The sequence below is a fragment of the Sturnira hondurensis genome, unplaced genomic scaffold (assembly GCF_014824575.4).
Source record: "Sturnira hondurensis isolate 20B ecotype Veracruz unplaced genomic scaffold, ASM1482457v3 Scaffold0003681, whole genome shotgun sequence".
NCBI classification, from domain to species: domain Eukaryota; kingdom Metazoa; phylum Chordata; class Mammalia; order Chiroptera; family Phyllostomidae; genus Sturnira; species Sturnira hondurensis.
Window position 1 is genome coordinate 655666 of NW_028076312.1, and position 25661 is coordinate 681326.

At 37.2% G+C, this 25661-nt stretch overlaps 1 protein-coding gene across 1 annotated transcript in view; it reads right to left on the reverse strand.

Annotated features, from left to right (window-relative positions):
* The window catches only part of SPAG16 (sperm associated antigen 16), a 750884-nt gene that overhangs the window by 351311 nt on the left and 373912 nt on the right, over positions 1 to 25661 (reverse strand). Inside the window, exon 12 of the mRNA XM_037042002.1 lies at positions 24078 to 24263. Coding sequence (XP_036897897.1) covers positions 24078 to 24263 — 186 coding nt within the window. The remainder of the gene's footprint in view (positions 1 to 24077; positions 24264 to 25661) is intronic.

Sequence of the window (25661 nt, forward strand, 5' to 3'; positions counted from 1 at the left end):
AGGAGAAGCCCAATGCTATAGTAAAAGAAAGCAGCTGATATTTTGAAATTGTAGATAAATCAGTGGATTGAGGCAGCTATGTAGACAGCTTCATATAATATGTTGGGCATTATAGAAGTAGACTACCCTTACACATAGAAATATATTAATAATTGGCCATTAAATAAGCCAATCACATGTGCCATAAAAGGAACCACAACCACTGTAAACCCCTCTCTTCATTTAATCTATGGTCCTTCAAGTCCCATAAAACTGGCCTGAATGTAGTATACACAGAGATTATGCAATCTTCAGAGTATAATAAAATGTGCATAAAGCCCATAAAACAGTACAATCCTACAATATATATTTAACTTAAAACTAAAATGCTAGCTATAATCAACATAAAGTATGACAATTTAATTTGTAATTATCTTACTTTACTTTTTAGTAATCATAGCAGAGGTTAGAGTAAATTTACATATTCACTGTTTTCAAAAAAGCTTAGTTTAAGGATTTCATTGTGTACTTACATTTTTGGGGATTAAAATATACACTTAAAATTGACCTTAGGGTCACAAATAAAGATGATTTCCTCCCCCAAATAGCTATGGTAATGTCTGAATATTTTAAAATATTACAAATTATTTCATCTATGATATTACTATGTCTCTCTTTCATTCTCTCTTTCTTTTAATGTTTTTATTTACCTTTGAGATTTGGGTTTGTTAGACTTAAGGGGTTTTATTGGGTAAAATGCAAAGTGAGACAAAACCAATTCCCTAATGAAAACCAAGGGTGAGATAAAGAAATTTGATGACTGCCATATTTTATGAGCTCCACGTAAAGAAGGCACTGATGGGGGAGACTTTGTCAGAATACTGTCTGAGGTTAAAAAGAGAAAAAGGTGGTAGGATTTAGTACAGCATTTATGTACTTAACAGTGGACTATAACAGAGAACAGCTACATTATGCTTGTTGAATGATATCGCAGGCTCTCATGTAAAAATCACAAGAATAATGATGATGGAGTGTAAGAGAATAGCTACATTAGAATGACATAACAGGTTCTAATAAAAATCACAAGAATAATGATGACAACTTGAATTCGTAGGTTATAAAAACAGAACTGGATTGAACTACTCTGTTCAAAGTTGCAACAGCCTGAGAACTTCCGGCGGAGTGCCCTTCACCCTCCAGCTCAGAAGGCCAGCGCTCGCAGCCTGCCGGAGCTGTAGGTGACAGGAGCAGCCTGGAGCCAGAGGAAAGCAAAGGAAATGACTGCTCAGGTGTCAACTTCGTCTTCACCTCATGCTTCCTTAGTGAGTATGGGCACAGCAGTGGCCATAAGTCACATTCCATGTCAATTAAGATAAAATGCCCAGACAGACAAAACAAACGTAGTCAGAAGACGGGAAAAATGATGAAGGCAGGAGACAAGAAGCACTTAATGAAATCCATTCAAATATTGTCCAGGGTCTAAGAAAGGCATTATTACTTTTAATAATGCATTTCTTTCCAATTATTAACTAAATAAATGTATTGTAGAAGAATTGGAAATATGTAAAAATGTGTCAAAGAAAATAGCTCAAATCACATAGCTCAGAAAAATATTTTTATAACATTTTGATATATTTAAGAAAAGTGTATCTTTTATTCTCGGCTGTTTATATTAATATTTGAAAGGCTCATAGTATATAATGTTGTGTTTCTGCTTTTATACATAATATAATATTGGGGTACTATCCTTATTAAAAATAGTTTTTTTAAAAAAACTTATCTAATTACTTTTCAAGTACAGTTTTCTATTACTCCATCCCATCCCACACCCCCGTGCTCCCCTCCTCCCTCCCATTTCCACCCTTCATAGTTGTTGTCCATGTATCCTTTATATAGGTTCCTCTAAATCCCTCCCCTATTTCCCCTGAAATTCTCTCCCCTCTCCCCTCTGGTCGCTGTTCCCCTGTTCTCTATTTCAGTGTCTTTGGTTATATTTTGCTTGCTTATTTGTTTTGCTGTTTAGCTTCTTGTTAAAGATGAGATCATATGGTATTTGTCCTTCAACACCTGGCTTATTTCACTCAGCATAATGCTTTCCAGTTCCATCCATGCTGTTGAAAAAGGTAGGAGCTCCTTCTTTCTTTCTGCAGCATAGAATTCCATTGTGTATATGAACCATAGTTTTTTGATCCATTCATTTACAGCTGGGCACCTAGCTTGCTTCCAACTCTGGGCTATTGTAAATTGTGCTGCTATGAACATTGGGGTGCATATGTTCTTTGGGATTGGTGTATTAGGGTTCTTAGGATATAATCCCAGCAGTGGAATTGCTGTTATACATATGAGGTCTGTCCAAGAAAGAATCCAGCCATGTCATGTGAAAAATAGAGACAGTTACTGAAGAAGAGACAAGATACAAGAAACACTGTACACAGGACAATGATGCCTCAGTACCCTTCAACACTGGGACCTCACACACTTCTCTCAATCACCATTAGCTGCCCTACTATATTTTCCTGAATCTCAGTGATGGTCTGAAATCACCTTCCCTTTCAAAGGTGATTTTATTTTTGGGAAAAGCCAGAAGTTGCAGGGCACAAAATCTGGGCTTTAAGGGTTTGAGTCACCTGGTTGAATTGATGTTTCTCAAAAAAAAACTCTGCATGAGACATTGATGCAATGGCGGGCTGGGCCCACCATTGTGCTGAAACTGCCAGTCACCAGGTGCCCACAGCTGCAGCCTTCTGCATTAGCTAAATAGTTTCCCCAGAGGAATATTCAAGCTTAATGTAAAATTTGATGCAGATTCACTGCTCGGGTGGCTCAGTCATTTTGAATGTGACAACCACACAGTACACATGTTCACTCAACAGCATCTACTGCCCCCACTGACTAGTACAGTGAAGTCATCATTGTTCACACATGTGCATTCCAGTCCACTCTCCTTGGTCGCCAGGTTACACTGATGTCACACAAAATGTTCTCGTTATATTAACAACAGCTGGACTTTTTTCTGGACAGACCTCATGTATATTAGAAAGTGATATATATTTTATAATTTTAACTATTTATTCATTGAAATTTTTGGTTTATAGAGGAAAATTAGGATTTACCTTCGAGGGTTTTCCCACCAAATTCACTAATTGTCTAAGATCCTATTTTAATGATAATAGCTTTAGATACATTTTTATATGCTCAGCACATTGTATATTGAATACATAATGTGTCAGTTTCTTCTCTATTACTTTCCATGATGGAGTTTTTTTGTCATTTGTCTTGTGTCTTATTTTGTCTGATAACTGTTAAAATAAATTATAACTGTTTATAAGTTTCACCAAATTATAAAAAGAATTCACAGACCCTGGCTGGTGTAGCTCAGTGGACTGAGTGTGGGCTGCGAACCAAAGGGTCGCCAGTTTGATTGCCAGTCAGGGCACATTCTGGGTTGCAGGCCAGGTCCCCAGTGGGGGGGTGCGTGAGAGGTGACCACACATTAATGTTTTTCTAACTTTCTCCCTCCCTTCCTCTCTGTCTAAAAATAAATAAAATCTTTTAAAAATTTTTTGAAAAAAAGAGTTCACGGAATTAAAACTGCGGGGAATAAGGGGTGATGGCAGATCCTTTGCGTTACATTGTGAACATGGGATGCACACCTACAATGTCGGCCGTGCTGTGGCCTGTACCAGACATCATCGAGATCACTACTTCACGCAGCTGCCTACGTTCTCTGATGAAAACTTTCCCTTACTACCACTGAATACAAATTGTTTTCTTAACTACCAGGTTTGAGTGCATCTCAGACATCTTCAATTACACAAATAAAATGTCCTTGCATGGCTATCTGAAAGTTTAAAGTGCAAGTGTTACTCAGCGTCAGGAAGGGAGTTATTACAAGCATGCATTTGGCATCTTCCTGGTTCCATTCTCACTCCTCAGTGTTTATCCTGTCATTTCTTTCAAGTTTAATATGTACTCTTCTTCTATCATATTCTGTTTATCCTTGTAGAGTGATTTAAGTATGGGGGGGGGATAAGAATATAAATAAATCAAATCAAGTGTGGAAATTAAACCTGGCTCCAGTATGCTTTTGCTTCATCTTCATTTTTTCCTGTTTTATGTACTTATATCTTTTGTATGTTGTGTAACTACTTACACTCAGAACTAGAGAAATCGGGGCAGGCTTGCTATGTCACAATCTTGACTTTGACCATCTCTCTACCTTAAAGGAACAAGCTATTATTGTGACCTCTAACCCATGCACACACTATATTTCTGCTAACTTAGAATAATTGTCTAAAGACTTTATTTATTTATTTTTGGAGAGGAAGGGAAGGAGAGAAATATCAATGTGTGGTTGCCTCTCGTGAGTCCCCTGCTGGGAACTGGTCTGCAACCGAGGCCTGTGCCCTGAGTGGGAATCGAACCGCGATCGTGTGGTTCGCAGGCCCGCACTCAATCCACTGAGCTACACCAGCCAGGGCTCAGAATAATTTTTAAATTTAGTTTATTATAACTAACATTTCTACTTGAATGTTTATTTTGCATCATCATAGTAGCCCAAATTTAAATACTACAGGTTTCTGTACATATAAAGGAGAGTAAATTCTATATTTCCCAAAATATTCAATTTTCTTCCTTAGTGAGAGTTTGTCATCCCCACACTATGAATTCTTGAATTTCAAGCAGAATTTGTGCTATATACCTTGTATGGTTGAATATGGGGACCCTAAGGGTTTTAGTTATCAAACTACAAGTATTCCCGAGAAAAAATATCCATCAACTTATGCCAGACATGTTATAAAGAAAACTGCGTGAAAGGGAAAAACAGAAACAACTCATTTCTCAAGCAAAAGAAATGCATCCAGAATAATAGTTTTTAAAGGCCTTAAGAATACATAAAAGCAATTTAGAAGCTACAGGGGTTATTGCGATGCTCTGGAGACTGTGTGAACAGGAGAAGCCATTGTTAAAGGGTTGTGCCACCTGTGTTTGCATTAAACTAAAATAGACCAGAGATGAAGGGGCAGAGCTTAAAAATGAGATGAGTGCATATGCACATGGGTACCCATCCCTCTTCTGTCCACAAACACACACCAGGACAAAAAAATAACTATGACCATAAGAATAGAAAACTGTCACTGGACAGTGAGGATTTTTTTCCAAATCTCATTTTTTATCTCAATTTTTAGAAGAGGAAAGGGAAATAAAGATCATTCACAAAGACTGTCACAGGTCACAGGAACTGGAATTCAGAGGAGAAGCATTGATGTGTGAAGCAGCATTGCACGAACCTTTTCTTTGATATAATGCGATCAGCTTATTTAATTCCAAGCTAGAGTATATTCGTGGTTGATAACAATTTTAAGATTCAGGTGAATCCTCCTTCTCATGCAGTGGAACTCATGAATAAGAAATATGTGTCAGTGCATGTCACCTAACCACAGATATATGCAGTGAGAGAAGCTTCAGTGACTTCGATGTGACATTATATATTTTGTGTCATCTGCATAAGGGCTACATTTTGGTCACACATGTAGGGCTTGTACTCAGTGAAGCAGAGATATAGAGCACAGATTTGCAAAAGAAAGAGGAAGAAAGGACAGTCATTTTAATTGATATTAATATTAGTTTTAGAAAATAAACTCTACATAGTTTTTCTGTGCCTTGAATTTTGTCAGATTCAAACCTGCTTTTTCACATGCCTGATTATGCAATCAAAATAACGCACACATGTAGACAAGGTAAATAATTTTTGGAGTTAAATATTCAGTGAGAGGATTCTTTCAAACCTAAAGTTGAAAATTATTTACTTTAATGGGAAAGACTGAATACCAAAGACCACATAGTGCAAATAAATACATATTTAAGAGTAAGAAATGTGAGTCATTTTGGCAAAATGCTTTTGATTCATTAGAGAATTTAGTTTTTCAGTGTTGGATGAGTAAAGATTAAAAAGAAGTACCATAGTTGAGTAGTGATGCAGCCTCCAGAGAAATATATATAATATGTGTGTGTGTATATGTTTATGCATATATATCTATATACACACACATGCATATATATACAGTCACATATGCACCATTTTTATCTAATTTGTTTTCTTTCATCACTTTATCCTTTAATGTTAGTAATGCATCTGAAGAAAGTTTCAACGGGTGTTAAGATTTCTTAGTTCACATCCAATATGGCTACGTGAAGATAACGCCAAAGAAGCCCTACTGCAAAAGACAATGGCTGAAAGGTTATGTGCAGCTATTTATTCAAGCTCAGACACTGTAGGATATACATATCTTCCTAAAGAGAGAGGAGTTGTGCTGGAACAACTGAACTATTTGCAATCTACAAAACAACTCTAACAAATATATATGAGAAGATAAAAGTTTCTTTTCTTTTCTTTCTTTTTTTTTTTAAATATTTTATTTATTTATTTTTAGAGAGGAAGGGAAGGAGAGAGGAAGAGAGACATCAATGTACGGTTGCTTCTCGTGCATCCCCTGCTGGGAACTGGCCCCTGCCGGGAATTGTCCTGCAACCCAGGCATGTGCCCTGACTGGGAATCGAACCGCGATCATCTGGTTCACAGGCCCGTGCTCAATCCACTGAGCTACACCAGCCAGGGCTTCAGTTTCTTTTCTAAAAGGCTAAAGACTTAAGAAAGAATTCCATACTGTTTTCCATAGTGGTTGTACCAGTCTGCAATCCCACCAACAATGGGTTAGGGTCCCCTTTTTTACACCACTTCTCCAAAACTTGTTGTTTGTTGCTTTGTTTATGATGGCCATTCTGACCGGTGTAAAGTGGTATCTCATTGTGGTTTTAATTTGCATCTCTCTGATAGCTAGTGATATTGAACATCTTTTCATGTGTCTCTGGATCCTCTGTATGTCCTCCATGGAGGAATGTCTGTTCAAGTCCTTTGCCCACTTTTTAATTGGGTTGCTTGTCTTCTTAGAGTGGAGTCATGTAAATTCTTTGTATATTTTGGAGATTAACCCCTTGTCTGAGGTATCATTGACAAATATGTTTTCCCATACAGTTGGTTGTCTTTTTATTTTAATACTGTTTTCTTTAGCCATGCAGAAGCTTTTAATTCTGATGAGATCCCATTTGTTTCTTTCCTTTATGTCCCTTGCTCTAGGGGACATATCAGTAAAAATGTTGCTGTGTGATATATCTGAGATTTTCCTGCCTATGTTCTCCTCTAGGACTTGAATGGTGTCACAGCTTATATTTAAGTCTTTTATGCACCTTGAATTTATTTTGGTGTATGGTGTAAGTTGGTGCTCAAGTTTCATTTTTTTTTGCACGTAGCTGTCCAGTTCTCCCAACACCATTTGTTGAAGAGGCTATCTTTACCCCATTTTATGTTACTGCCCCCTTTGTTGAATATTAATTGACTGTAGAGATTTGGGTTTATTTAGGGGCTCTCTCTTCTGGTCCATTGGTCTATATGCCTGTTTTTATGCCAGTACCAGGCTGTTTTGATTACAGTGGCCTTGTAATACAGTTTGGTATCAGGTGTTGTGATCCCTTATACTTTGTTCTTCTTTCTCAAAATTGCAGCTGCCATTCTGGGTCATTTATGGTTCTATGGAAAACAGTATGGAATTTTCTCAGAAAACTAAAAATGGGCCTGCCTTTTGACACAGCAATTCCACTGCTGGGATTATATCCTAAGAACCCTAAAATACCAATCCAAAAGAACGTATGCACCCCAATGTTCATAGCAGCACAACTTACAATAGCCAAGTGCTGGAAGCAACCTAGGTAGGTGCCCATCAGTAAATGAATGGATCCAAAAACTGTGGTACATTTACACAATGGAATTCCATGCAGCAGAAAGTAAGAAGGAGCTCCTACCCTTTGCAACAGCATGGATGGAACTGGAAAGCATTATGCTGAGTGAAATAAGCCAGGTGTTGAAAGACAAATACCATATGATCTCACCTTTAACAGGAAGCTAAACAACAAAACAAACAAGCAGGCAAAATATAACCAAAGACACTGGAATGGAGAACCAGCGGACAGTGACCAGCAGGGAGAGGGGAGGGAATTTCAGGGAAAAAGGGGAAGGATTTACAGGAACTGGTATGGAGGACACATGGACAACAAATAAAGGGGCTGGAAATGGGAGGGAGGTGGGGAGCACTGGGGGGGCTGGGCTGGGCTGGGAGTAAAAGACAGAGAACTGTACTTGAACAACAATTAAATTTTTTAAAAAATTTTAAAAAAGAAAGAATTCCAAATGAAATGTAGGACAGAACACGAGATAACATGACGTTAGTTAAGTATTAGGGGGCCACAGAGGGTATTTTAAAAGGTAAACAAAAACAGGAGATTGTCATGTGGCACAAGGTCAACGAAGGCGTAGAGAACTAGAGCAGAAACATGCTTTATGACATAGAACAAATTCACAAAAGCCTGTGCTGGGTTGCCCAACAGAAAGATGAAGCTTGTGCCTAGGGCACCAGAAAAGCAGCCGCATCACACTGGGAGAAGGATAACAGTAAAAAAAAAAAAAGAAGGCTTTAAAAAATAATTGTATATTCCTAAGGATATGTAAAAACAATAGCACCTAAGGTGGGGCCCGTGGGAAAAAGATCCAATTCTGATGGACTTTCACATACACCCATCATTGTTTGCTAACCAGGGNGTATTTTAAAAGGTAAACAAAAACAGGAGATTGTCATGTGGCACAAGGTCAACAAAGGTGTAGAGAACTAGAGCAGAAACATGCTTTATGACATAGAACAGATTCACAAAAGCCTGTGCTGGGTTGCCCAACAGAAAGATGAAGCTTGTGCCTAGGGCACCAGAAAAGCAGCTGCATCACACTGGGAGAAGGATAACAGTAAAAAAAAAAAAAAAAGAAGGCTTTAAAAAATAATTGTATATTCCTAAGGATATGTAAAAACAATAGCACCTAAGGTGGGGCCCGTGGGAAAAAGATCCAATTCTGATGGACTTTCACATACACCCATCATTGTTTGCTAACCAGGGTTAGCATTTGACTGTGGGAAGACTGGCTGGTGGTACAATTTCAAAGCATTTGCTTCTAAGAAGCTGTCGTTTGGAGGAAATTAGGAGGAAGGGAATGTGGTCTAGAAGTGATGGTAAAGAACACAGAGGAAATATAAGTCATTAATTTATATATTAACTAAATAAACATTTACTACGATCGGAGTATATTTCAAGGTCTTTTGGGCACTGGTTACAAATTAATGAAAACAACCTCCAGGTCCAGGGGCAGGTTGAATTAATGTCAGTAACCCCAAACAAACTTAACTTTTCCATTTTATATGTATGAATTAATATGTGACAGATGGGCACAAAACTTGAAAATAAATGTTGTGTGTGCACCTCCAGGACAGGGTCTACTTGCTTAGTATTCACAGTGAGCTGTTAATATTTCAGAAAGAATTAAGGGGAGGAAGTTTCAGGCTCCATTAGGAAAGGGACTCTATTTCCTCAAGGGATAGCTAGTTTAAGCAAGAAGATAAAAGTGTATATTGTAGAGACTGAGGATATGGAATATTTAGCTGATGACAGGCACTGAATTCCAATGCATACAATGGAAAGGATACCAGAGGAGAGTGAGGGAATGATTCTGATTGGTGGGTATGCAGACAATACCTAGAATGCAGTGATTGGCCTTACTGTGGTTCTCCATACAAACACAACACCTGACAGTCTTATGGTATGGACAGCAATGACTTCTTAAGGATGGTAAACAATCAGTCCCAATTTGGGCACTAAGTTCTTAGGTAGAACATGAACATAGATAATAAGAGCCATGACAAGTCAGATAATTAGGAGTGACTTTACCGTTGGATCCATCATTGAAAGCCTCAAGTCCAAGAAGAAACAGCATGCTTAGAAATTAGTAGGAGGAAATGAGAGCAAGAAGCAGAGGTGACTGCATAAATAATTGCCATATATTTAATAAATATATGGTAAATGTTATTTATATAAGAGATTTATATTTGTAATGAATATTAAGCAAGTAGGTAATACCTGTGGGTGCAGACATATGATTTATTATTATAGTGTCGCATATACCTATACTATAATAATATTTATGTGTAAAATAGTAAAGTTACACTTATTCTTGAGCTACATTAATATTCTCTAAAAAAGAGTTTTTATAAACTTGTCAAAAATCTGGACAAAGATAATCAAGAAAAATAATAAATACTTATTTCTCATTGCAGTAGTTATGGCTTTCATATAAATATAAAAATAATATCTAGGCTAAATAATATCTAGGCTGTTTTGTGTTTCTAGGCTAAAACATTTCACCTCTTACAATGCCAGTTGCTATAATTATCATAAGTTTCTGACAGCAACTTTAAATCTTAAATTCATGGTTAAGAAGTTGGAGTTAAACACGTATTCATACAATAATACATAAAATCACTATAATTAATTCATTCTACATTCTTCAAGAACAATTTTTAAATGTCTGTATTACTTAGTTTAAGTAAGAAAAAACAATTTTTAGATCCCTTTGCATGTCTATACATTTAGGAAACACATAATTTATTCATACATTCTTACTAGTCAGTGGTAGAACATGTAAACATAAGCAGGGTGGGATACAGCACATCTTAGTGTAATTATTTCTAATTGTAACTACTGAATAGCATTTTAGATTTTTTTTGCTATAGTATATTATTATAAATTCGTCATTTTCTTTCTTACTCAAAACAAAAAGAAACTGACATAACCCCAAACCAAACTGAAATAAAAGCATCACAGGAAAGCTCACTCTTCATGTGAAAACTACACTAAAGTATCTCAACTGAGTGGTTTAGATAACTCATGACATTTGTATTTTATATAATAACTTAAAAGGGGGGTAACCAGCGGCTGGCATGGTATGTAGTTGGTATGTACCAAAGACACGAATAATCCATTTCTAAGTAAACAGCCGTTTTTAGTAATTCTGTGGTCAAATCTAGTAAATGATTCGAGAAATTATAGGCCAAACCAGAAGGCATGACATTTCTAGAAGGTGAAATCCTGCAGGAGGCATTTCTCCCTGTGGGACTTGTTCTAGGTTGTGCGGCGACCAAAGGCCAGACCCACGGATTCATCACTCCGCATTCCTGGACAAAGGCAGTCCCTTTAACTGCCTACCCAGGACACATGTTAACATGTTCTGCTCTTATCAATATGTGTCAGCATGCTGCACGAACACATGTCAGACAGCGTGAAACAGTATTTAAATTTTCTATGGAAATGTTATTCCCTTGTTGGCCATAGGCCATGCCCAACCCATGGCCCGTGGCCGCAGGGGGCCCAGGATGGCTATGAATACGGCCCAACACAAAGTCATAAATTTACTTAAAACCTCTTTGTGCTCATTAGTTTTTGTTAGTGTTTGTGTATTTAATGTGTGGCCCAAGACAACTCTTCTTCCAGTGTGGCCCAAAGAACAAAAGGTTGGACACCCTGCAGTAGTTTATGAAACAGAACAAATTCACCTTTACTATCTAAGTAGAAGTATTTATTTAACAACATGGTTTTATATAAGGAAGTAGTTTAATTCAACCTAAAACTTTATTACTTGTCATTTTTATATCAACTAGTTTACATCTTTCATTTTGTTGTGATGTACTTGGACATTCAAACCATTTAAATAATAATTAAATCAAATTATTGATTTAGCGTTTTCTTTATATGAAAACCATTTCAGTAATTCCAGTGTTTCAGGGGCAAGTGAATACTTGGTTTTTGCTCTTTCACATAAATGGTTTAAAACAAGTTGGGTTTTGCAGTCACACATAAAGTGTACATAAATAAAATATCTTTTTGATTAAATAATACTTAACATACTTAAAATAGTCAAATATTTACATCACTCTAAAATTAGAGCTGAATATTTAAACTCCCTGCATCAATACTAATAAATATAACACCATGTTAGTAAATACACATGTGTACACACACATATGATTAAACCTTAAATATAAAAATACATTATACATTTTAGTTGTTTTCCTCATATGGACTATACCTAGATACTGTTTTTAACATATATTAATAAAGAAATGCATTAAACACTGTTAGTTATTAGCAATAAGTTAGATCATGGGGCAAACACAAGGCCCACAGGCCACCTTGTTTTATCCAGCCTGGTACCTTGTTTGTCCCCTGTGGCAGCACTGAGCTCCTAGCCCCTAGTTAAGGAGCAGTTACATCTACACAGTCCTAAATTACATTCAGCCCTTTGAAGGCAACTGTGCAGCTGATATGGCCCCCGTGAAAATGAATTCAACACCCCTGACGTAGACTAAGACATCTATGGACAGATTTTTACATTGGGGTGGAAAGGGGGTGTTGCATATTACGTATGTTAAAGTGCTTGTTTAATTGGAGGTGATAGAGTAATGATATAACGTGTTATAAAATACCTATATTAAGTCTTATCAGAATATCTTTAGCTCCATCAATACTCATCCAATATCTTTCTAATATATAGTTTTACTGTTTTCTGATATAACACTGTAATTTGTTTTATGTAAGCTGGATACGAATTATATAAATCATTTACATAAAATAAAATGCACAGAGCTGAGTTTAAAATCTTAAAGACATGTATCTTATATTGATCAATCCATGCACACTGATATAACAGAATGTGCACATCAAATTATTGCAGTGGACACTGTTTAAAGCATTTTTCACAAACACACAAAGTCGTATGGGTTTTGAGAGAGCTTCTCAAATTTTTAATCATAGTATAATTGCTAAATGAAATCTAAACTTAGGTTTAATACATATTTTCTCCTTAAAACAAGCACTCTTTGAATAGTGCTTATTAATTATACACAGTTTGGGGAGAAAGATGGCAGTAAAAATGTATACCATACTTTCTTTTTATTAATGTTTGTGCTTATCTATATATTTATACTCAATAATACTTAGATATAACTTAAAGTCTATATTTCCAGGGGAAACTATTAATGTGAATATAAATGAAAATCCAAGAAGATGTAAGAATTGATTTATTATTCTTAGAAGAGGATAAATTAATCACAAGAGGTCAATTTCAGAATGTTACCATTTTTTTTAATGTGACATAATTATGTTTCAAGAACTGTTCAGCAGTGCATTAATACATACCTGAGGTGCCTTTTTAAGTATAAAAAGGGAAACTTGTGTCTTTACGAGACAGGTATTAATGTACTAATAATCTATGCCCTTGAGTCTTCATACTTTTTACATTGTTTTAAGACCATTAATATTGCACAATATGTTCTTCATCCCTAAAATATCCAACTTTGCAAATGAATCAGAAAGAGCATGAAATGGATTATTGATGAAACACTTCATTTTATAAATACTAAGCTCCATTTTTATAGCTTATTTGGTGTTATCTTATGGTTCCTAATTTTATAATAAAAAATAAATTACTTTCACTTTAGAGTCCACCTTGGTGCATTATTTGCCCAAAAGGAATTTATAGAAAATATTATTAAAAGATGATAAAAGCATAAGAGAATATTAATATTTTACATTTCTTTTTTCTACATTTGAACTGTTCCTATTATCTATAGCCTTCTGTTTCCTTCATCTCAGCCCAGGAATTATAATTGAAAATGAATTATTCAATTACAAAGAGAGCAATGCTGTTGGGCAGGAGGGAACACTGAAATATCTTCAATGAAAATCACGCATTAGATGAACAGTGTTGAAAGCATTCCTCATTCTACAGTTGTTCCTGACATTCCAATTGATGCCTCTGGTTGGAATAGCGTCTTATAAAGTTTACATTAGTGTTCCAGCATAAAGAGAACAAACCTTCTGCTTTTCAAGTGTCTCAAAATGTAACAGGTGATTTGGTCTTTTTTCTTTTTCTCACAACCCACAATATGTCAGCAATTCCTAGTGGCTTTACCTACCAAATCTATCCAGAACACAAACAAATTCTTATTACTTTTTCTGTTCCCATTATGCCTCAAGCCTTCATTGTCCTTTTGCCTGGGTTATTGCAATGCTTCTCAGCTGGTCTTCCTGCCTTTACCCTTGTACCCCCACCTTCTTCTGCCACAGTCTAAGCTCACCTCAGTAACTAGGGTCAGTCTGTTAAACCAGAAAATACAACCTGGCTCCACTATTCAAATCCCTCCAGTGAATTCCCATCGCATTGAGAATTAAGGTCAAAGTCACTCACCTGTGCTATGAGGCTCTGTGTTATATGTACACACCCAGGCAACTAACTGCCTTACCTCTACCATTCACTCCCCTGCTCATTCTACTCCAGTCTCACTGGCCTCCTTACTGTTTCCAAGCCACTTGAGTTCTGCTAGCACCACGAGGGAATTCCCTGCCCGGAGGAGCTTGGAATGTTCTTCTCCTGGACATGTTCTTGTCTTGTTGTTGTACCTACTTCCAGTTACCCAAATGTCACTTTATACTGAGAATTTCCCTGACCATCCTGTCTGTCCCTTCCTTTATGTCTTCATTTCATTTCTTTTTAACTTAGAAAGTCCCAGAGGTAGAAAGAAGTGACTCAGCTGGGCTGTGTGGTCTCAGGAAATGGGTTATAGAGCAAAAGAAGGGCCCTTGGAGCTGGGGGAAGAGAGAAAAAAAGGGGGATGAAACATCATTCAGGTGAGAGAGAGAGAGAGAATACAAATGAATGATGCCTGGCTATCCTGTTTAAAATTGGAAATCTTTACAGTGCTCACCATTCCTTTCTAACCTTCCATATATACTTCTCTATAAAGCTTATCACCCATAAATGCTGAACATATAATTATTATTTGGCTTATTTTTTGGGTCCCAATAGAATGCTATCTACATGAGGGCAGGAGTTGTTTGTTTTTCTACCTTGTTCACTGCTGTAAGTTATTGACTGAAACAACGTAACAGAGTAAGTACTAAATGTGGATTTACTGGATCTAGAAATAAATGTTTTAAAACTTGTTAGGGCAGCCACATGGAAGTCACTACTTGTATTCCATCAGCTTGACTGCAACCTGCAAAACTGATTCTCATCAGCTGCTATTCGGGGTTGTTTACAGTTCCATATACATTTTTGAAGTGTTTGTTCTATGTCTGTGAAGTGTGTCATTGGTACTTCAATAGGTATTGCATTGAATCTGTAAATTGCTTTGGGTAGTATGGACATTTTGATGATGTTAATTCTTCCAAACCATGAACGTGGTATATGTTTCCATTCATTTGTGTCTTCCTTGATTTCTTTCTTCAGTCTTGTGTAGTTGTCTGCATACAGGTCTTTTACCTCCTTGGTCAGGCTTATTCCTAGGTATTTTATTTTTCTTTTTGAGAAAGAAAAACAAAATAGGAGGGATCACAATACCTGATACCAAACTGTATTACAAGGCCACTGTAATCAAAAGAGCATGGTACTGGCATAAAAACAGGTGCATAGACCAATGGAACAGAACAGAGAGCCCCAAAATAAACCCAAATCTCTATGGCCAATTAATATTCAACAAAGGGGGCAGTAACATAAAATGGACTAATAATAACCTCTTCAACAAATTGTGTTGGGAGAACTGGACAGCTACATGCAAAAAAATGAAACTTGAGCACCAACTTACACCATACACCAAAATAAATTCAAGATGGATAAAAGACATGACACCATTAAAGTCCTAGAGGAGAATATAGCCAGGAAAATCTCAGATATTTCACACAGCAACATTTTTACTGATATGTCCCCTGGAGCAAGGGACATAAAGGAAAGAAACAAATGGGATCTCATCAAAATTAAAAGCTTCTGCATGGCTAAAGAAAACAGTATTAAAATAAAAAGACAACCAACTGTATGGGAAAACACATTTGTCAATGATACCTCAGACAAAGGTTTAATCTCCAAAATATACAAAGAACTTACTCGACTCCACTCTAAGAAGACAAGCAACTCAATTAAAAAGCGGGCAAAGGACTTGAACAGACATTCCTCCATGGAGGACATACAGAGGATCCAGAGACACATGAAACTATGCTCAATATCACTAGCTATCAGAGAGATGCAAATTAAAACCACAATGAGATACCACTTTACACCGGTGAGAATGGCCATCACAAACAAAGCAACAAACAACAAATGTTGGAGAGGTTGTGGGGAAAAGGGGATCCTGGTTCACTGTTGGTGGGATTGCAGACTGGTACAACCACTATGGAAAACAGTATGGAATTTTCTCAGAAAACTAAAAATGGACCTGCCTTTTGACACAGCAGTTCCACTGCTGGGATTATATCCTAAGAACCTTAAAATACCAATCCCAAAGAACCTATGCACCCCAATGTTCATAGCAGCACAATTTACAATAGCCAAGAGTTGGAAGCAACCTAGATGCCCATCAGTAAATGAATGGATCACAAAATTATGGTACATTCATACAATGGAATTCCATGCAGCAGAAAGAAAGGAGCTCCTACCCTTTGCATCATCATGGATGGAACTGGAAAGCATTATGCTGAGTGAAATAAGCCAGGTGTTGAAAGACAAATACCATATGATCTCACCTTTAACAGGAAGCTAAACAACAAAACAAGCAAGCAAGCAAAATAAAAACAAAGACACTGAAATAGAGAACAGGGGCACAGTGAGCAGAGGGGAGAGGGGAGGGAATTTCAGGGGGAAAAGGGGAAGGATTTACAGGAACAAGTATAAAGGATACATGGACAACAACTAAGGAGGGTAGAAATGGGAGGGAGGTGGGGAGCATCTGAGGGGTGGGCTGGGATGGGAGTAAAAGACAGAAAACTGTACTGGAACAATAATTAAATAAATTTAAAAAATAAACTAATGCCATTTGTCATTGAGAAATGTAATAATACTGGTGTGTGTGTATTTTACTGCCGATGACAAAAACATAAATAAAAGCTCGTGATATTGTTAAAAAATATATATAAATTTCAAAAATAATGAAGCACATTATCAAGACCCATCGAGTACATAGAGTGATTATGAAAACATGGGGGTGGTGTAAGGACACAGAAACGGGCTCTGAGCACCACACTTTGGTGGGCAAGTGATCTACGACAAAAGGGATGCCGTAGTGCAGTGGGGCGCGTGTAGTGTTTTCCAGTAAATGGAATTGGGTAAACTGGATATTTTTGTTGAAAAAAAAATGCATCTTGATCCCTACTTCATACCATAAGCAAAAGCTATTTCAGACACATTGCAGATCTAAATGTGAGAGGTTTAGAAATAAAAATTTTAAGAGAAAGCATAAAAAAAAACCCTGATTCTCATCAGTAAATACAGTCAATGCTACTGCAAAACTGAGATTCTTAGGGCTTTTTATTGTTTAAATCAAGTAATTATTACTGAATCTGATTTCCACAAATGGCGACACTAACATATTATAGTTGAATATTTTCCTATAATTTACAGCTACTTTTATAGACATTAACTTGCATGTAAGCCAGTTGCTGAACGTAAAGCCTTTATCACTAGTAACTAGGACTTCAGAGGCTCCGATAGCATTGCAAGCAAACAAGGAAAATCAGAAGGGGAAAGGAAAAAAGCTAGAGGGAGCTGTGTAGCTACCTACTATCAGCACGGAATGTCTATTACTACCTATCCAAATAACTGTGAGAATACTGCAGGGCTTGTCTTGGCTGCCTTATTAATACATCATGAGGGGAAATCATCACCTAAAAATATTTACCAGGTGCCTATATTGGACTGGACAGGCTCAACTGCTATAACAAATAGACTAGAAATATAATGTCTTAAATAAAATAAAATTTATTTTCTTATTGCTAAAGAATCTAGACTAGAGGATGTTATAGGCTAATTGGAGGTAAGGAGTGGGGGATGTGGAGAGGCTTTACTTTAAACAGGCTGACAATGGCTCTGTTATTTTCCATAACTGGCTTCTAAGATTACTCTGGTCATTGCCACTGATATTCCAGCACACCATAAGGGGGGCATGGAATATACAAATGGTATACGTCATTTCAACCAATATTCTATTCGGATAATGTGGAGACACAACCACACTTAACTGCAAGGGAGGCTGAGAAATACAATTTAGATAGACAGCCAGGCGCCCAACTAATACGCAGGAGAGAGTGGATTCTGACAAACAGCTAATAGTATCTGCCACAGTTGGCACACATATTTGTGCCATCCTTCCTTCCACTTGGACAGTAGTCACTGAAACCCTCCGTCCCCCCAAACGGAGACAACACAAAGTCCCACTCATTCACTGCATGAATTTCACGGTCCATGATCTTGCATGATGCCCACTCTGCTCTGTCGGTTCAGAGGTGTCCCTTGGGCTCTGGTGCCCCACAGAATAGAAGCCAAGCTTTCTGCCTCCCCCACCACCACACAATGCAGAGCGGTGAAGCAAAGACAGAATAACTGTATTGCACGCTCCAGCACAGGACATGGAAAGGGGAACACGTGAGAGTCACTAGCCCAGACAGGTAGAATCCTGGGCAGGCATCGTGAGAAACTTGGCCATGGCAGGGAAGAAAATTCTTTGATTGGATCATGCTTCTCTCCCTAAGAGGAGATCCTTTGTGCGTAAGTTCCTGTGGCCTCTGGCTTTGTTCCACAGCGACCTGTTTCTGTGTCCATTACCTTGCACAGCCACACCTGGTGGCAAGGCCGGGGAGGGTGCTGTGGTCTGGGCCTTCTATGGGGATCGTAAAACACTGAAGTTCCTTTTTTGGGATGTAAGGTAAGGGCCCCAAGGGTTATTTTTTGAAGAGTCATGTGGATACAAAGGATAGACTCAAGGTTTCTTTGCCAATATAATTCTGCCAAAGACTTAGTAAGTTTCTGACACAGTATTTGCTTATAGTCAATGCAATACAGCAATGTTCACGAATTACTTTTCTAAACAAAGTTTTTAAACCCGCTTCATTTTTCTCTCTCAACTTAATCTTGAAGTGATCTGAAAATATACATTTGGATATATGGGCAACCAACAGATTTATTTCTCACTGCGAGAAATCCGAGTGGTTGAATTTCACAAAACCCTCTTTGCCTCCTCCATCCTTGTGACAACCAAAGCAGCTTATGCCTGTGCAGTGTCTCACTAATGGGAGGTGGGGCAGCTGCACTCAGTAGCTTCGGCTCCAACCCCTTCCACTCAGGCTACAAAGCAGGCATGTGTCCTGCCTTCCAAACACCACAGTGAGAGTGTAGCATAGTTACGCAGCTAAACATCCAGATACCTTGGAAGAAAAGCAGCCAGAAGTCAATCAGGACACCCTATCTGATATTATAAATTGTACATGCAATGCATATTCTCTGACTGCTTCAAAATTGCTACATATTAAAATTCCTTTAATCTCATTGAGGGAAATAACAGTGTCTTTGAATTTTCTAATAACTATAATATAGCCAGACACGAGTAATTCACTTCATGAATATTTCTTGATAATCTTATGAGTTAAAGAAACACAAATTATTTTTGTAGCCAACTGAGAAATTTTCTGATATTCCTATCCTATTTTCATCACTTTGTAGATTCATATAGAATAAGGCAACAAAATAAAATAACCAAATAGAAACAGACTCAGACAGCACAACCTGACAGCAGTCAGAAGGAACTGGGCTTGCGGGGCTGGGTGGAAAAGGTGAAGGGGTTAAGGGGGAAAAACCCAGAGACACAGACCACGGCACAGGGATTACTAGAGGGAAAGGGGGATGGTGAGAGGTAGAAGAAGGTAAAGGTGGGTAAATGGTGATGGGAAGTAGATCGGACTTGGGGTGGCCAAACACGATAGGATACACGGGTGATGTCTTACAGAATTGTACACCTGACTCCTACATACTTGCATTGCCCAATGTCACCCCAATACCTTTAATAAAAAAGAAAAATAAAACCAAATAAATTATAGTCTGAATGCTAATGGGAGCAAGGAGAATATTCCCTTTTATACAAATGTTGAGTTTTTTTTGTTTGTTTATCATTAATGTAACTAAAATACCATTTGCCAAGCAGTCTCTGCTTAGGATACAATAGGACATGCACGTGTGTTTTAAGTTGGACTTTTAACTAATATATTTGAAAATTAAGGTGAAATAAATTGTTACACATTGAAACACATACAAATTCCCACTTTATGTAAATAATTATGCAAAGATCATCACAGTACAATACCATTGTTAATTGCGTGCAGCAACTTTGTACAGTGTTGCTGCATCCAGGCTGAGGGCGCCACAGAGATTGTTCTTATTAGCATTTAGTAAAAGTGGCTTTTGATCTGGATTCCTTACATTAATTATAATGACCAGTTACCCAATTTTGTGGTGAGGAGCCAATTAGATGGCTCCACAGACAATGTCCAATTCAGGAACAATGGAGGGGCAGGGGCCACGGGCTCCAGGGAAGGGCAGAGTGTGAGTGAGAACACATTCTCAACTCTTTCCATGAGCAGCAGAGTCACTATAATCTTTCCTATTAGGAAGGATGTAGCACCAAGATTACAGACTACGGCCCAGCACAGTCCAGCTGCTACCACCACAGTCTAGCCAAGGCAAACCGCCTCCCCCCTTAAGTCACTATGCTGGTTCCAATAACCTTTGACATTTGAAAGTCAGACACTAGTTTTAGACATACCTACACAGCATGATTCATGAGTAATCATAACTTACAGTTCTGTGCTTTGATGATAATTCTGAAAGATATATCAATAACCACTGTATAAATAATCAATGTCTCCCTTTTCTGTCAAAATGTGTCTATTCCCTCAGCTTCCAAATTAGTAGAAGTTTTTGGCCTTTGATGATGAAAGTGAGCTCTTGACAGTGATAGGAATTTTGAAATGTAAGGAATTTTGGGCATCAGAAGAAATTTTAATCTGTTATATCAACATCTACTGAGTATCAGTTGAAAGGCAGTATTTGGATATCAGGATCATGGAGAAAAGCTGTCAAGTCAGAGTGTCTGAAATCATATTCAGAAGGGCTGAGTGTATTGGGAATTCATTTTTAGCCACAGTTTGGCTTAAACACTAGGACTGTATAAGACATTTAAAGATATGTTATCTTTTAGAGTGGGCCACAATCTTCTATTAGGGTCTTCATCTAAACCAAAGGCAACAAAAATTAGAATTAAACACTAGTATTACATTTAAGTTATATAAGATGATTTAATCCTAAATATACGTACAACATAGTACCTATAGTTAATAATACTGGATTGTATGTCTAAAATTTTTCTAAGAGGCTAGATCTTATACTAAGTGTTTTTATCTTAAAATAATAAATAAAGAGAGTAGGAGGAAACTTTTGTAGGTGATGTATATATATATGTATATATATATATATATATAATGTGTGTGTATGTATATATATATAACACATAGATTAGTGATGATTTCATGATTTATACTTACAGTTTGTCTACCTAAAATACAGCTTTTTATATGTCAATCATACCTCAATAATGTGGTTTTTAAAAATTCCAATAACCTACTATAAGAAATATTTATGAAATCTGGTTACATAATGAAAAACATACCATTAAGTATACATGAGTTATTATTCCAAATAACCAAATGGTACCCATTTGAAAATTAAAACATAGCTTAAGCTGCCACTATTTTAAATACTAAAAGGTCTAAAATTGATTATTCATAGCCATGTCTCCTCACACAGTGTATTACAACATTACTTACTGTATCTTCATAACTCAGCTGGATTATGTTATTTATGCATTAATTAATGCCCTTTACCTGTCAAGATCTACTCAGGATACAGAATTTGCCTCCATTATTTTAACAGTAAGGAGTTAATATTATACATGGGATCCTTAACTATGTATAAGTTGTTAACTAGGTAACCAAAAAAAAAAACATTAAGGTATCGTGGAAAATCAACTACAGTCCTACAAGGTAGAACTGAATGGACAAAGAATCGGGATAGATTGGAATTAAAAACTTAGAAACTTGAAAAGGGGTACCCACAGAACTGAAACTCGGCCCTCTGTGTGTGGGCACTTTTGTGCTGATGTAGGTGTTCTGCAACCCAGAGGAGGGGCCATGCAGAGCTGGGAACACACACTTCTGCAAAGAGGGCATCTTCACACCAGTCAGAATGGCCATCATAAACAAACCAACAAACAACAAGTGCTGGTGAGGTTGTGGAGGAAAGGGAACCCTAGTGCACTGTTGGTGGGAATGCAGACTGGTACAGCCACTACTGTGTGGCTGTGTGGAAAAACAGTACGGGATTTCCTCAAAAAACTAAAAACGGAACTGCCTTTTGACCTGGCAATTCCACTGCTGGGATTATACCGTAAGAATCCTGAAACACAAATTCTAAAGAATCTATGCACCCCGACGTTCATAAGTGAGTGGATCAAAAAACTGTGCTACACTTACACAATGGAATGCTACACAGCAGAAAGAAAGAAGGAACTCGTAGCCTTTGTGACAGCATGAATGGAACTCGAAAGCATTATGCTAAGTGAAGTAAGTCAGGTGGTGAAACACAAATACCACATGATCTCACCTATAAGCGGAACCTAGTCAACCAAACAAACAAATGAGCAAAATAGAACCAGAGACATTGAAATAAAGAATAAACTGACAGTAACCAGAGGGGAGGGAGGAGGGGGGAAATGGGGGGAAGGAAGGGGGAAAGGGTCATCAAGGAACATGTATAAAGGACCCATGGACAAGGACAATGTAGAGGGAGGTCTGGATGTGGGAGGTGGGAGTGGGTAAGGCAGAGAAGAGTAATGGGGTGAAACAGGGAAAACTGTAATTGAACAACAATAAAAAAGAGGGTACCTATTTGCTGGGGCTACTGTCTTTAATGATGGCACAATGCACTTGTCTGTGCAAGTGTTAAAAAGACTACCAACTGGATTCAGCTGCTGTGATGAGAATGACCTGCTGTCTTTCAGGTGAAGTAGTGCCAGGTTGATGCTCACTGAAGCAAGCCCCCTCTTCCTTCTCCAGCCTTGCCATCTTACAAGTAACCCCTATTGCTAAAGCCTAACAGAAAGTCAGCTGGCAAAGCAAGAATGCGGTTTCCAAATATCCACTTCCCAGCATCACTAAAACAGATGTAGAAGGGTGAGTTTGGGGCTAAGTAAAGAACTCACATAATGCTTGCACCTGACATTAGGAGGTAATCAACTCACACGTAGGAGAGAGCCCATACTCTCAATGAATCCTCCCAGAAAATCTGCAGGCTTCTTGCAAACACCTTACTTGTCCCTCTTCTAAATAGGTTACCCACGGTTCCAGGAAGAATGGAGAAAGTTTGTTCAAGGTTGTATGCATGCCTTCAAAGCAACAGTGTCCACCTATAAAATGAGCCCATTTCCCTCTTCCAAAATAAATTACAATGGCTCAGTGGCAACTGTTTACCTAAATTTTTAGCATTGTTATGAGTTATATTTAGAATCTGGGTATTGTTCACTAATTAAAGTGATCAAAAGTCTGACTGATGAGTTAGAATACCTTAGCTAGCTGGAGCAATCATGATATTTAGGAGTAGCTCTTTATATCCTATTTGTGTACCTAACAGACAGTAATAATCATCCAAATACACATCAATTACATGCATTCTGATACGGTAAACATAATAGATTTGTCTGTCCTGAATTATCAGCCAAATGAAAAACTTCTTTTTTCATGAGATATTGTATAGGACTTTGTATGCAATAGATTGCATAAGTTCTTATAATTTGTGAATATTCAAGCATTAAATTTGGAAAAACATGAAAATTAAGCATAAAGCAAGTAATTATTTCTGTCATGTTTATGTCTACTCAGTTGTTAGTTTGATGATACAGAGATAATAATCCTGTACATGGGAGAACTAACAACTTAACTCTTTAAAATAAGGATCTGTTTCTACCTTGCTTAAAGCAAACAGCTTTCCAATGAAGCAATTCTAATCGTATTACATAGGCTTGATCTAGATACCTGCCTTTGGAAAGGACTCATTATCCATAAAGACTAATGGAGTTAAAAATGGATTTCACAGAGATTTTAAGTACCTCTCTATAATTTTATCAGCTAATGGTCTTTTCAAAAAATGCTTCTCCATGGTAGCATTGAGGGGAAACAGAAAACATTACCAATGTGTATTTTTCAAAGTACAGAATTAATAATGTTTAAGTACTCCTTACCTATTAACATCCCAGATTTTACTGGTGGTGTCCAGGGAAGAAGAAGCCACAAAGTCACCACAGGAATGCCATGTGCAGGACCACACTGCATGCTTGTGTCCTTCGAAGGTCAAAACGCAACTGCCTTTGGACAGGTCCCATAATTTCACTGTAGTATCGCCGCTGGATGTAGCCAGCTTGTTGCCACTATTTACAGAAACATTAAAAAGTGATTTGTTAAAAAATAAATTTATAATTAATTTACTTTTATAAGTGGTTTTCTTCCGTGAGTAATTTGGGTGTATTTGTTAATTTTACTTATAATGGCATATCTAAATGCCTAAATCTTATTAAGTATACACAATTAGATGCTTGCTTGTATTGCTAAGTAATTCAAGTCGATGAAATGGCCATTACACATTTTCTAGTTCTTCTATATTCTTTAGATTAATTCCCCAATTCAGTACCTTTTTTTTAGCATGTGCTAGGTTCAAGGTTATACATTAGGCTCTGTGGATGATGTAGCCTCAGAATGATGAAAGTCCAGACATAGGTGAAGACAATTTCAAAAACATAATACAAAACAGTAGGTCAGTGTCACTTATGTTCTATTAATTGACACAAGGAGAACGGTTCAGATGATGAAGAGGAAGAAGTGAGTCAGGAAGAGGGGCATTTGAGCCAGATCCGGAGAGATGAAAGATTTGAAGTGCTGGGTAGCTGGGGTGAGTCACGGGGTTTTCCATTTAGGTCATTAGCAGATGTTTAAAAAAAAAAGCTGTGCCTTTCAAGTGCTGGGTGCAGAAGCTAATTTAAGAAATGAGTGGGTGTCAATAACATAAATGGAAGTATCTATTTTTTGGTAAAATATCAGATGCAAGAAAATTTCTATTCCATTATCTCCCATATTGCCCAGCATTTTATTACCATTCTATGTGTTCTCTTAGTAACATCTCTCTCACTGAACATAATAAAATGCTTATTTTCTCTCCTTCCTTGTGTTTTTGATGAAGAACTGTTTCCTCTCCCTGTTTCTAGAATATCAAGCATTATGACTGACCAGTCAAAGTGCTAAGTAAATGTTTCCAGGAAAAAAAATTTGAATGAATGAATGAATGAATGCAGTTACTCTATGAGTGAAGAAGAAAAGATGGCAGGTCTTCCTAAGAGACAAAATGGCAGGACCAAGAGGAGGGTTTTGCTTGATTCCTTTTTGTTTTGAGGGTGTGTTTATTTCTGTGCTGAGTGAATTAAACACTTATGTACAGAAGAGAAACAGCCGCTGGAGAAGGAGCTTAATAAAGGTATCAGGGAAAGGAAAATTATAGTTGAAGGAGTTCTCAGTAAAGTTAGAAAAGAATATTTTATTTTTCAAATTAGTAGAATTGAAAAAAATGCTGTGTTACAGGTAGTTCTTTACTAATAGAAATTAAAAACTTTGCTTTGTAGCTGTTCTGTTTCATTTGTACATGTATTTTCCATTCAAAATTTTATGTTTTAGTGTTAAAGACTAAACCTACATTTTTGCAAAAATATCAAAACAAACATAGAAATAAAAAGTAATTTAACCATGTCTCTTTCTCAAATCTTTTTAGTGGCCTACCA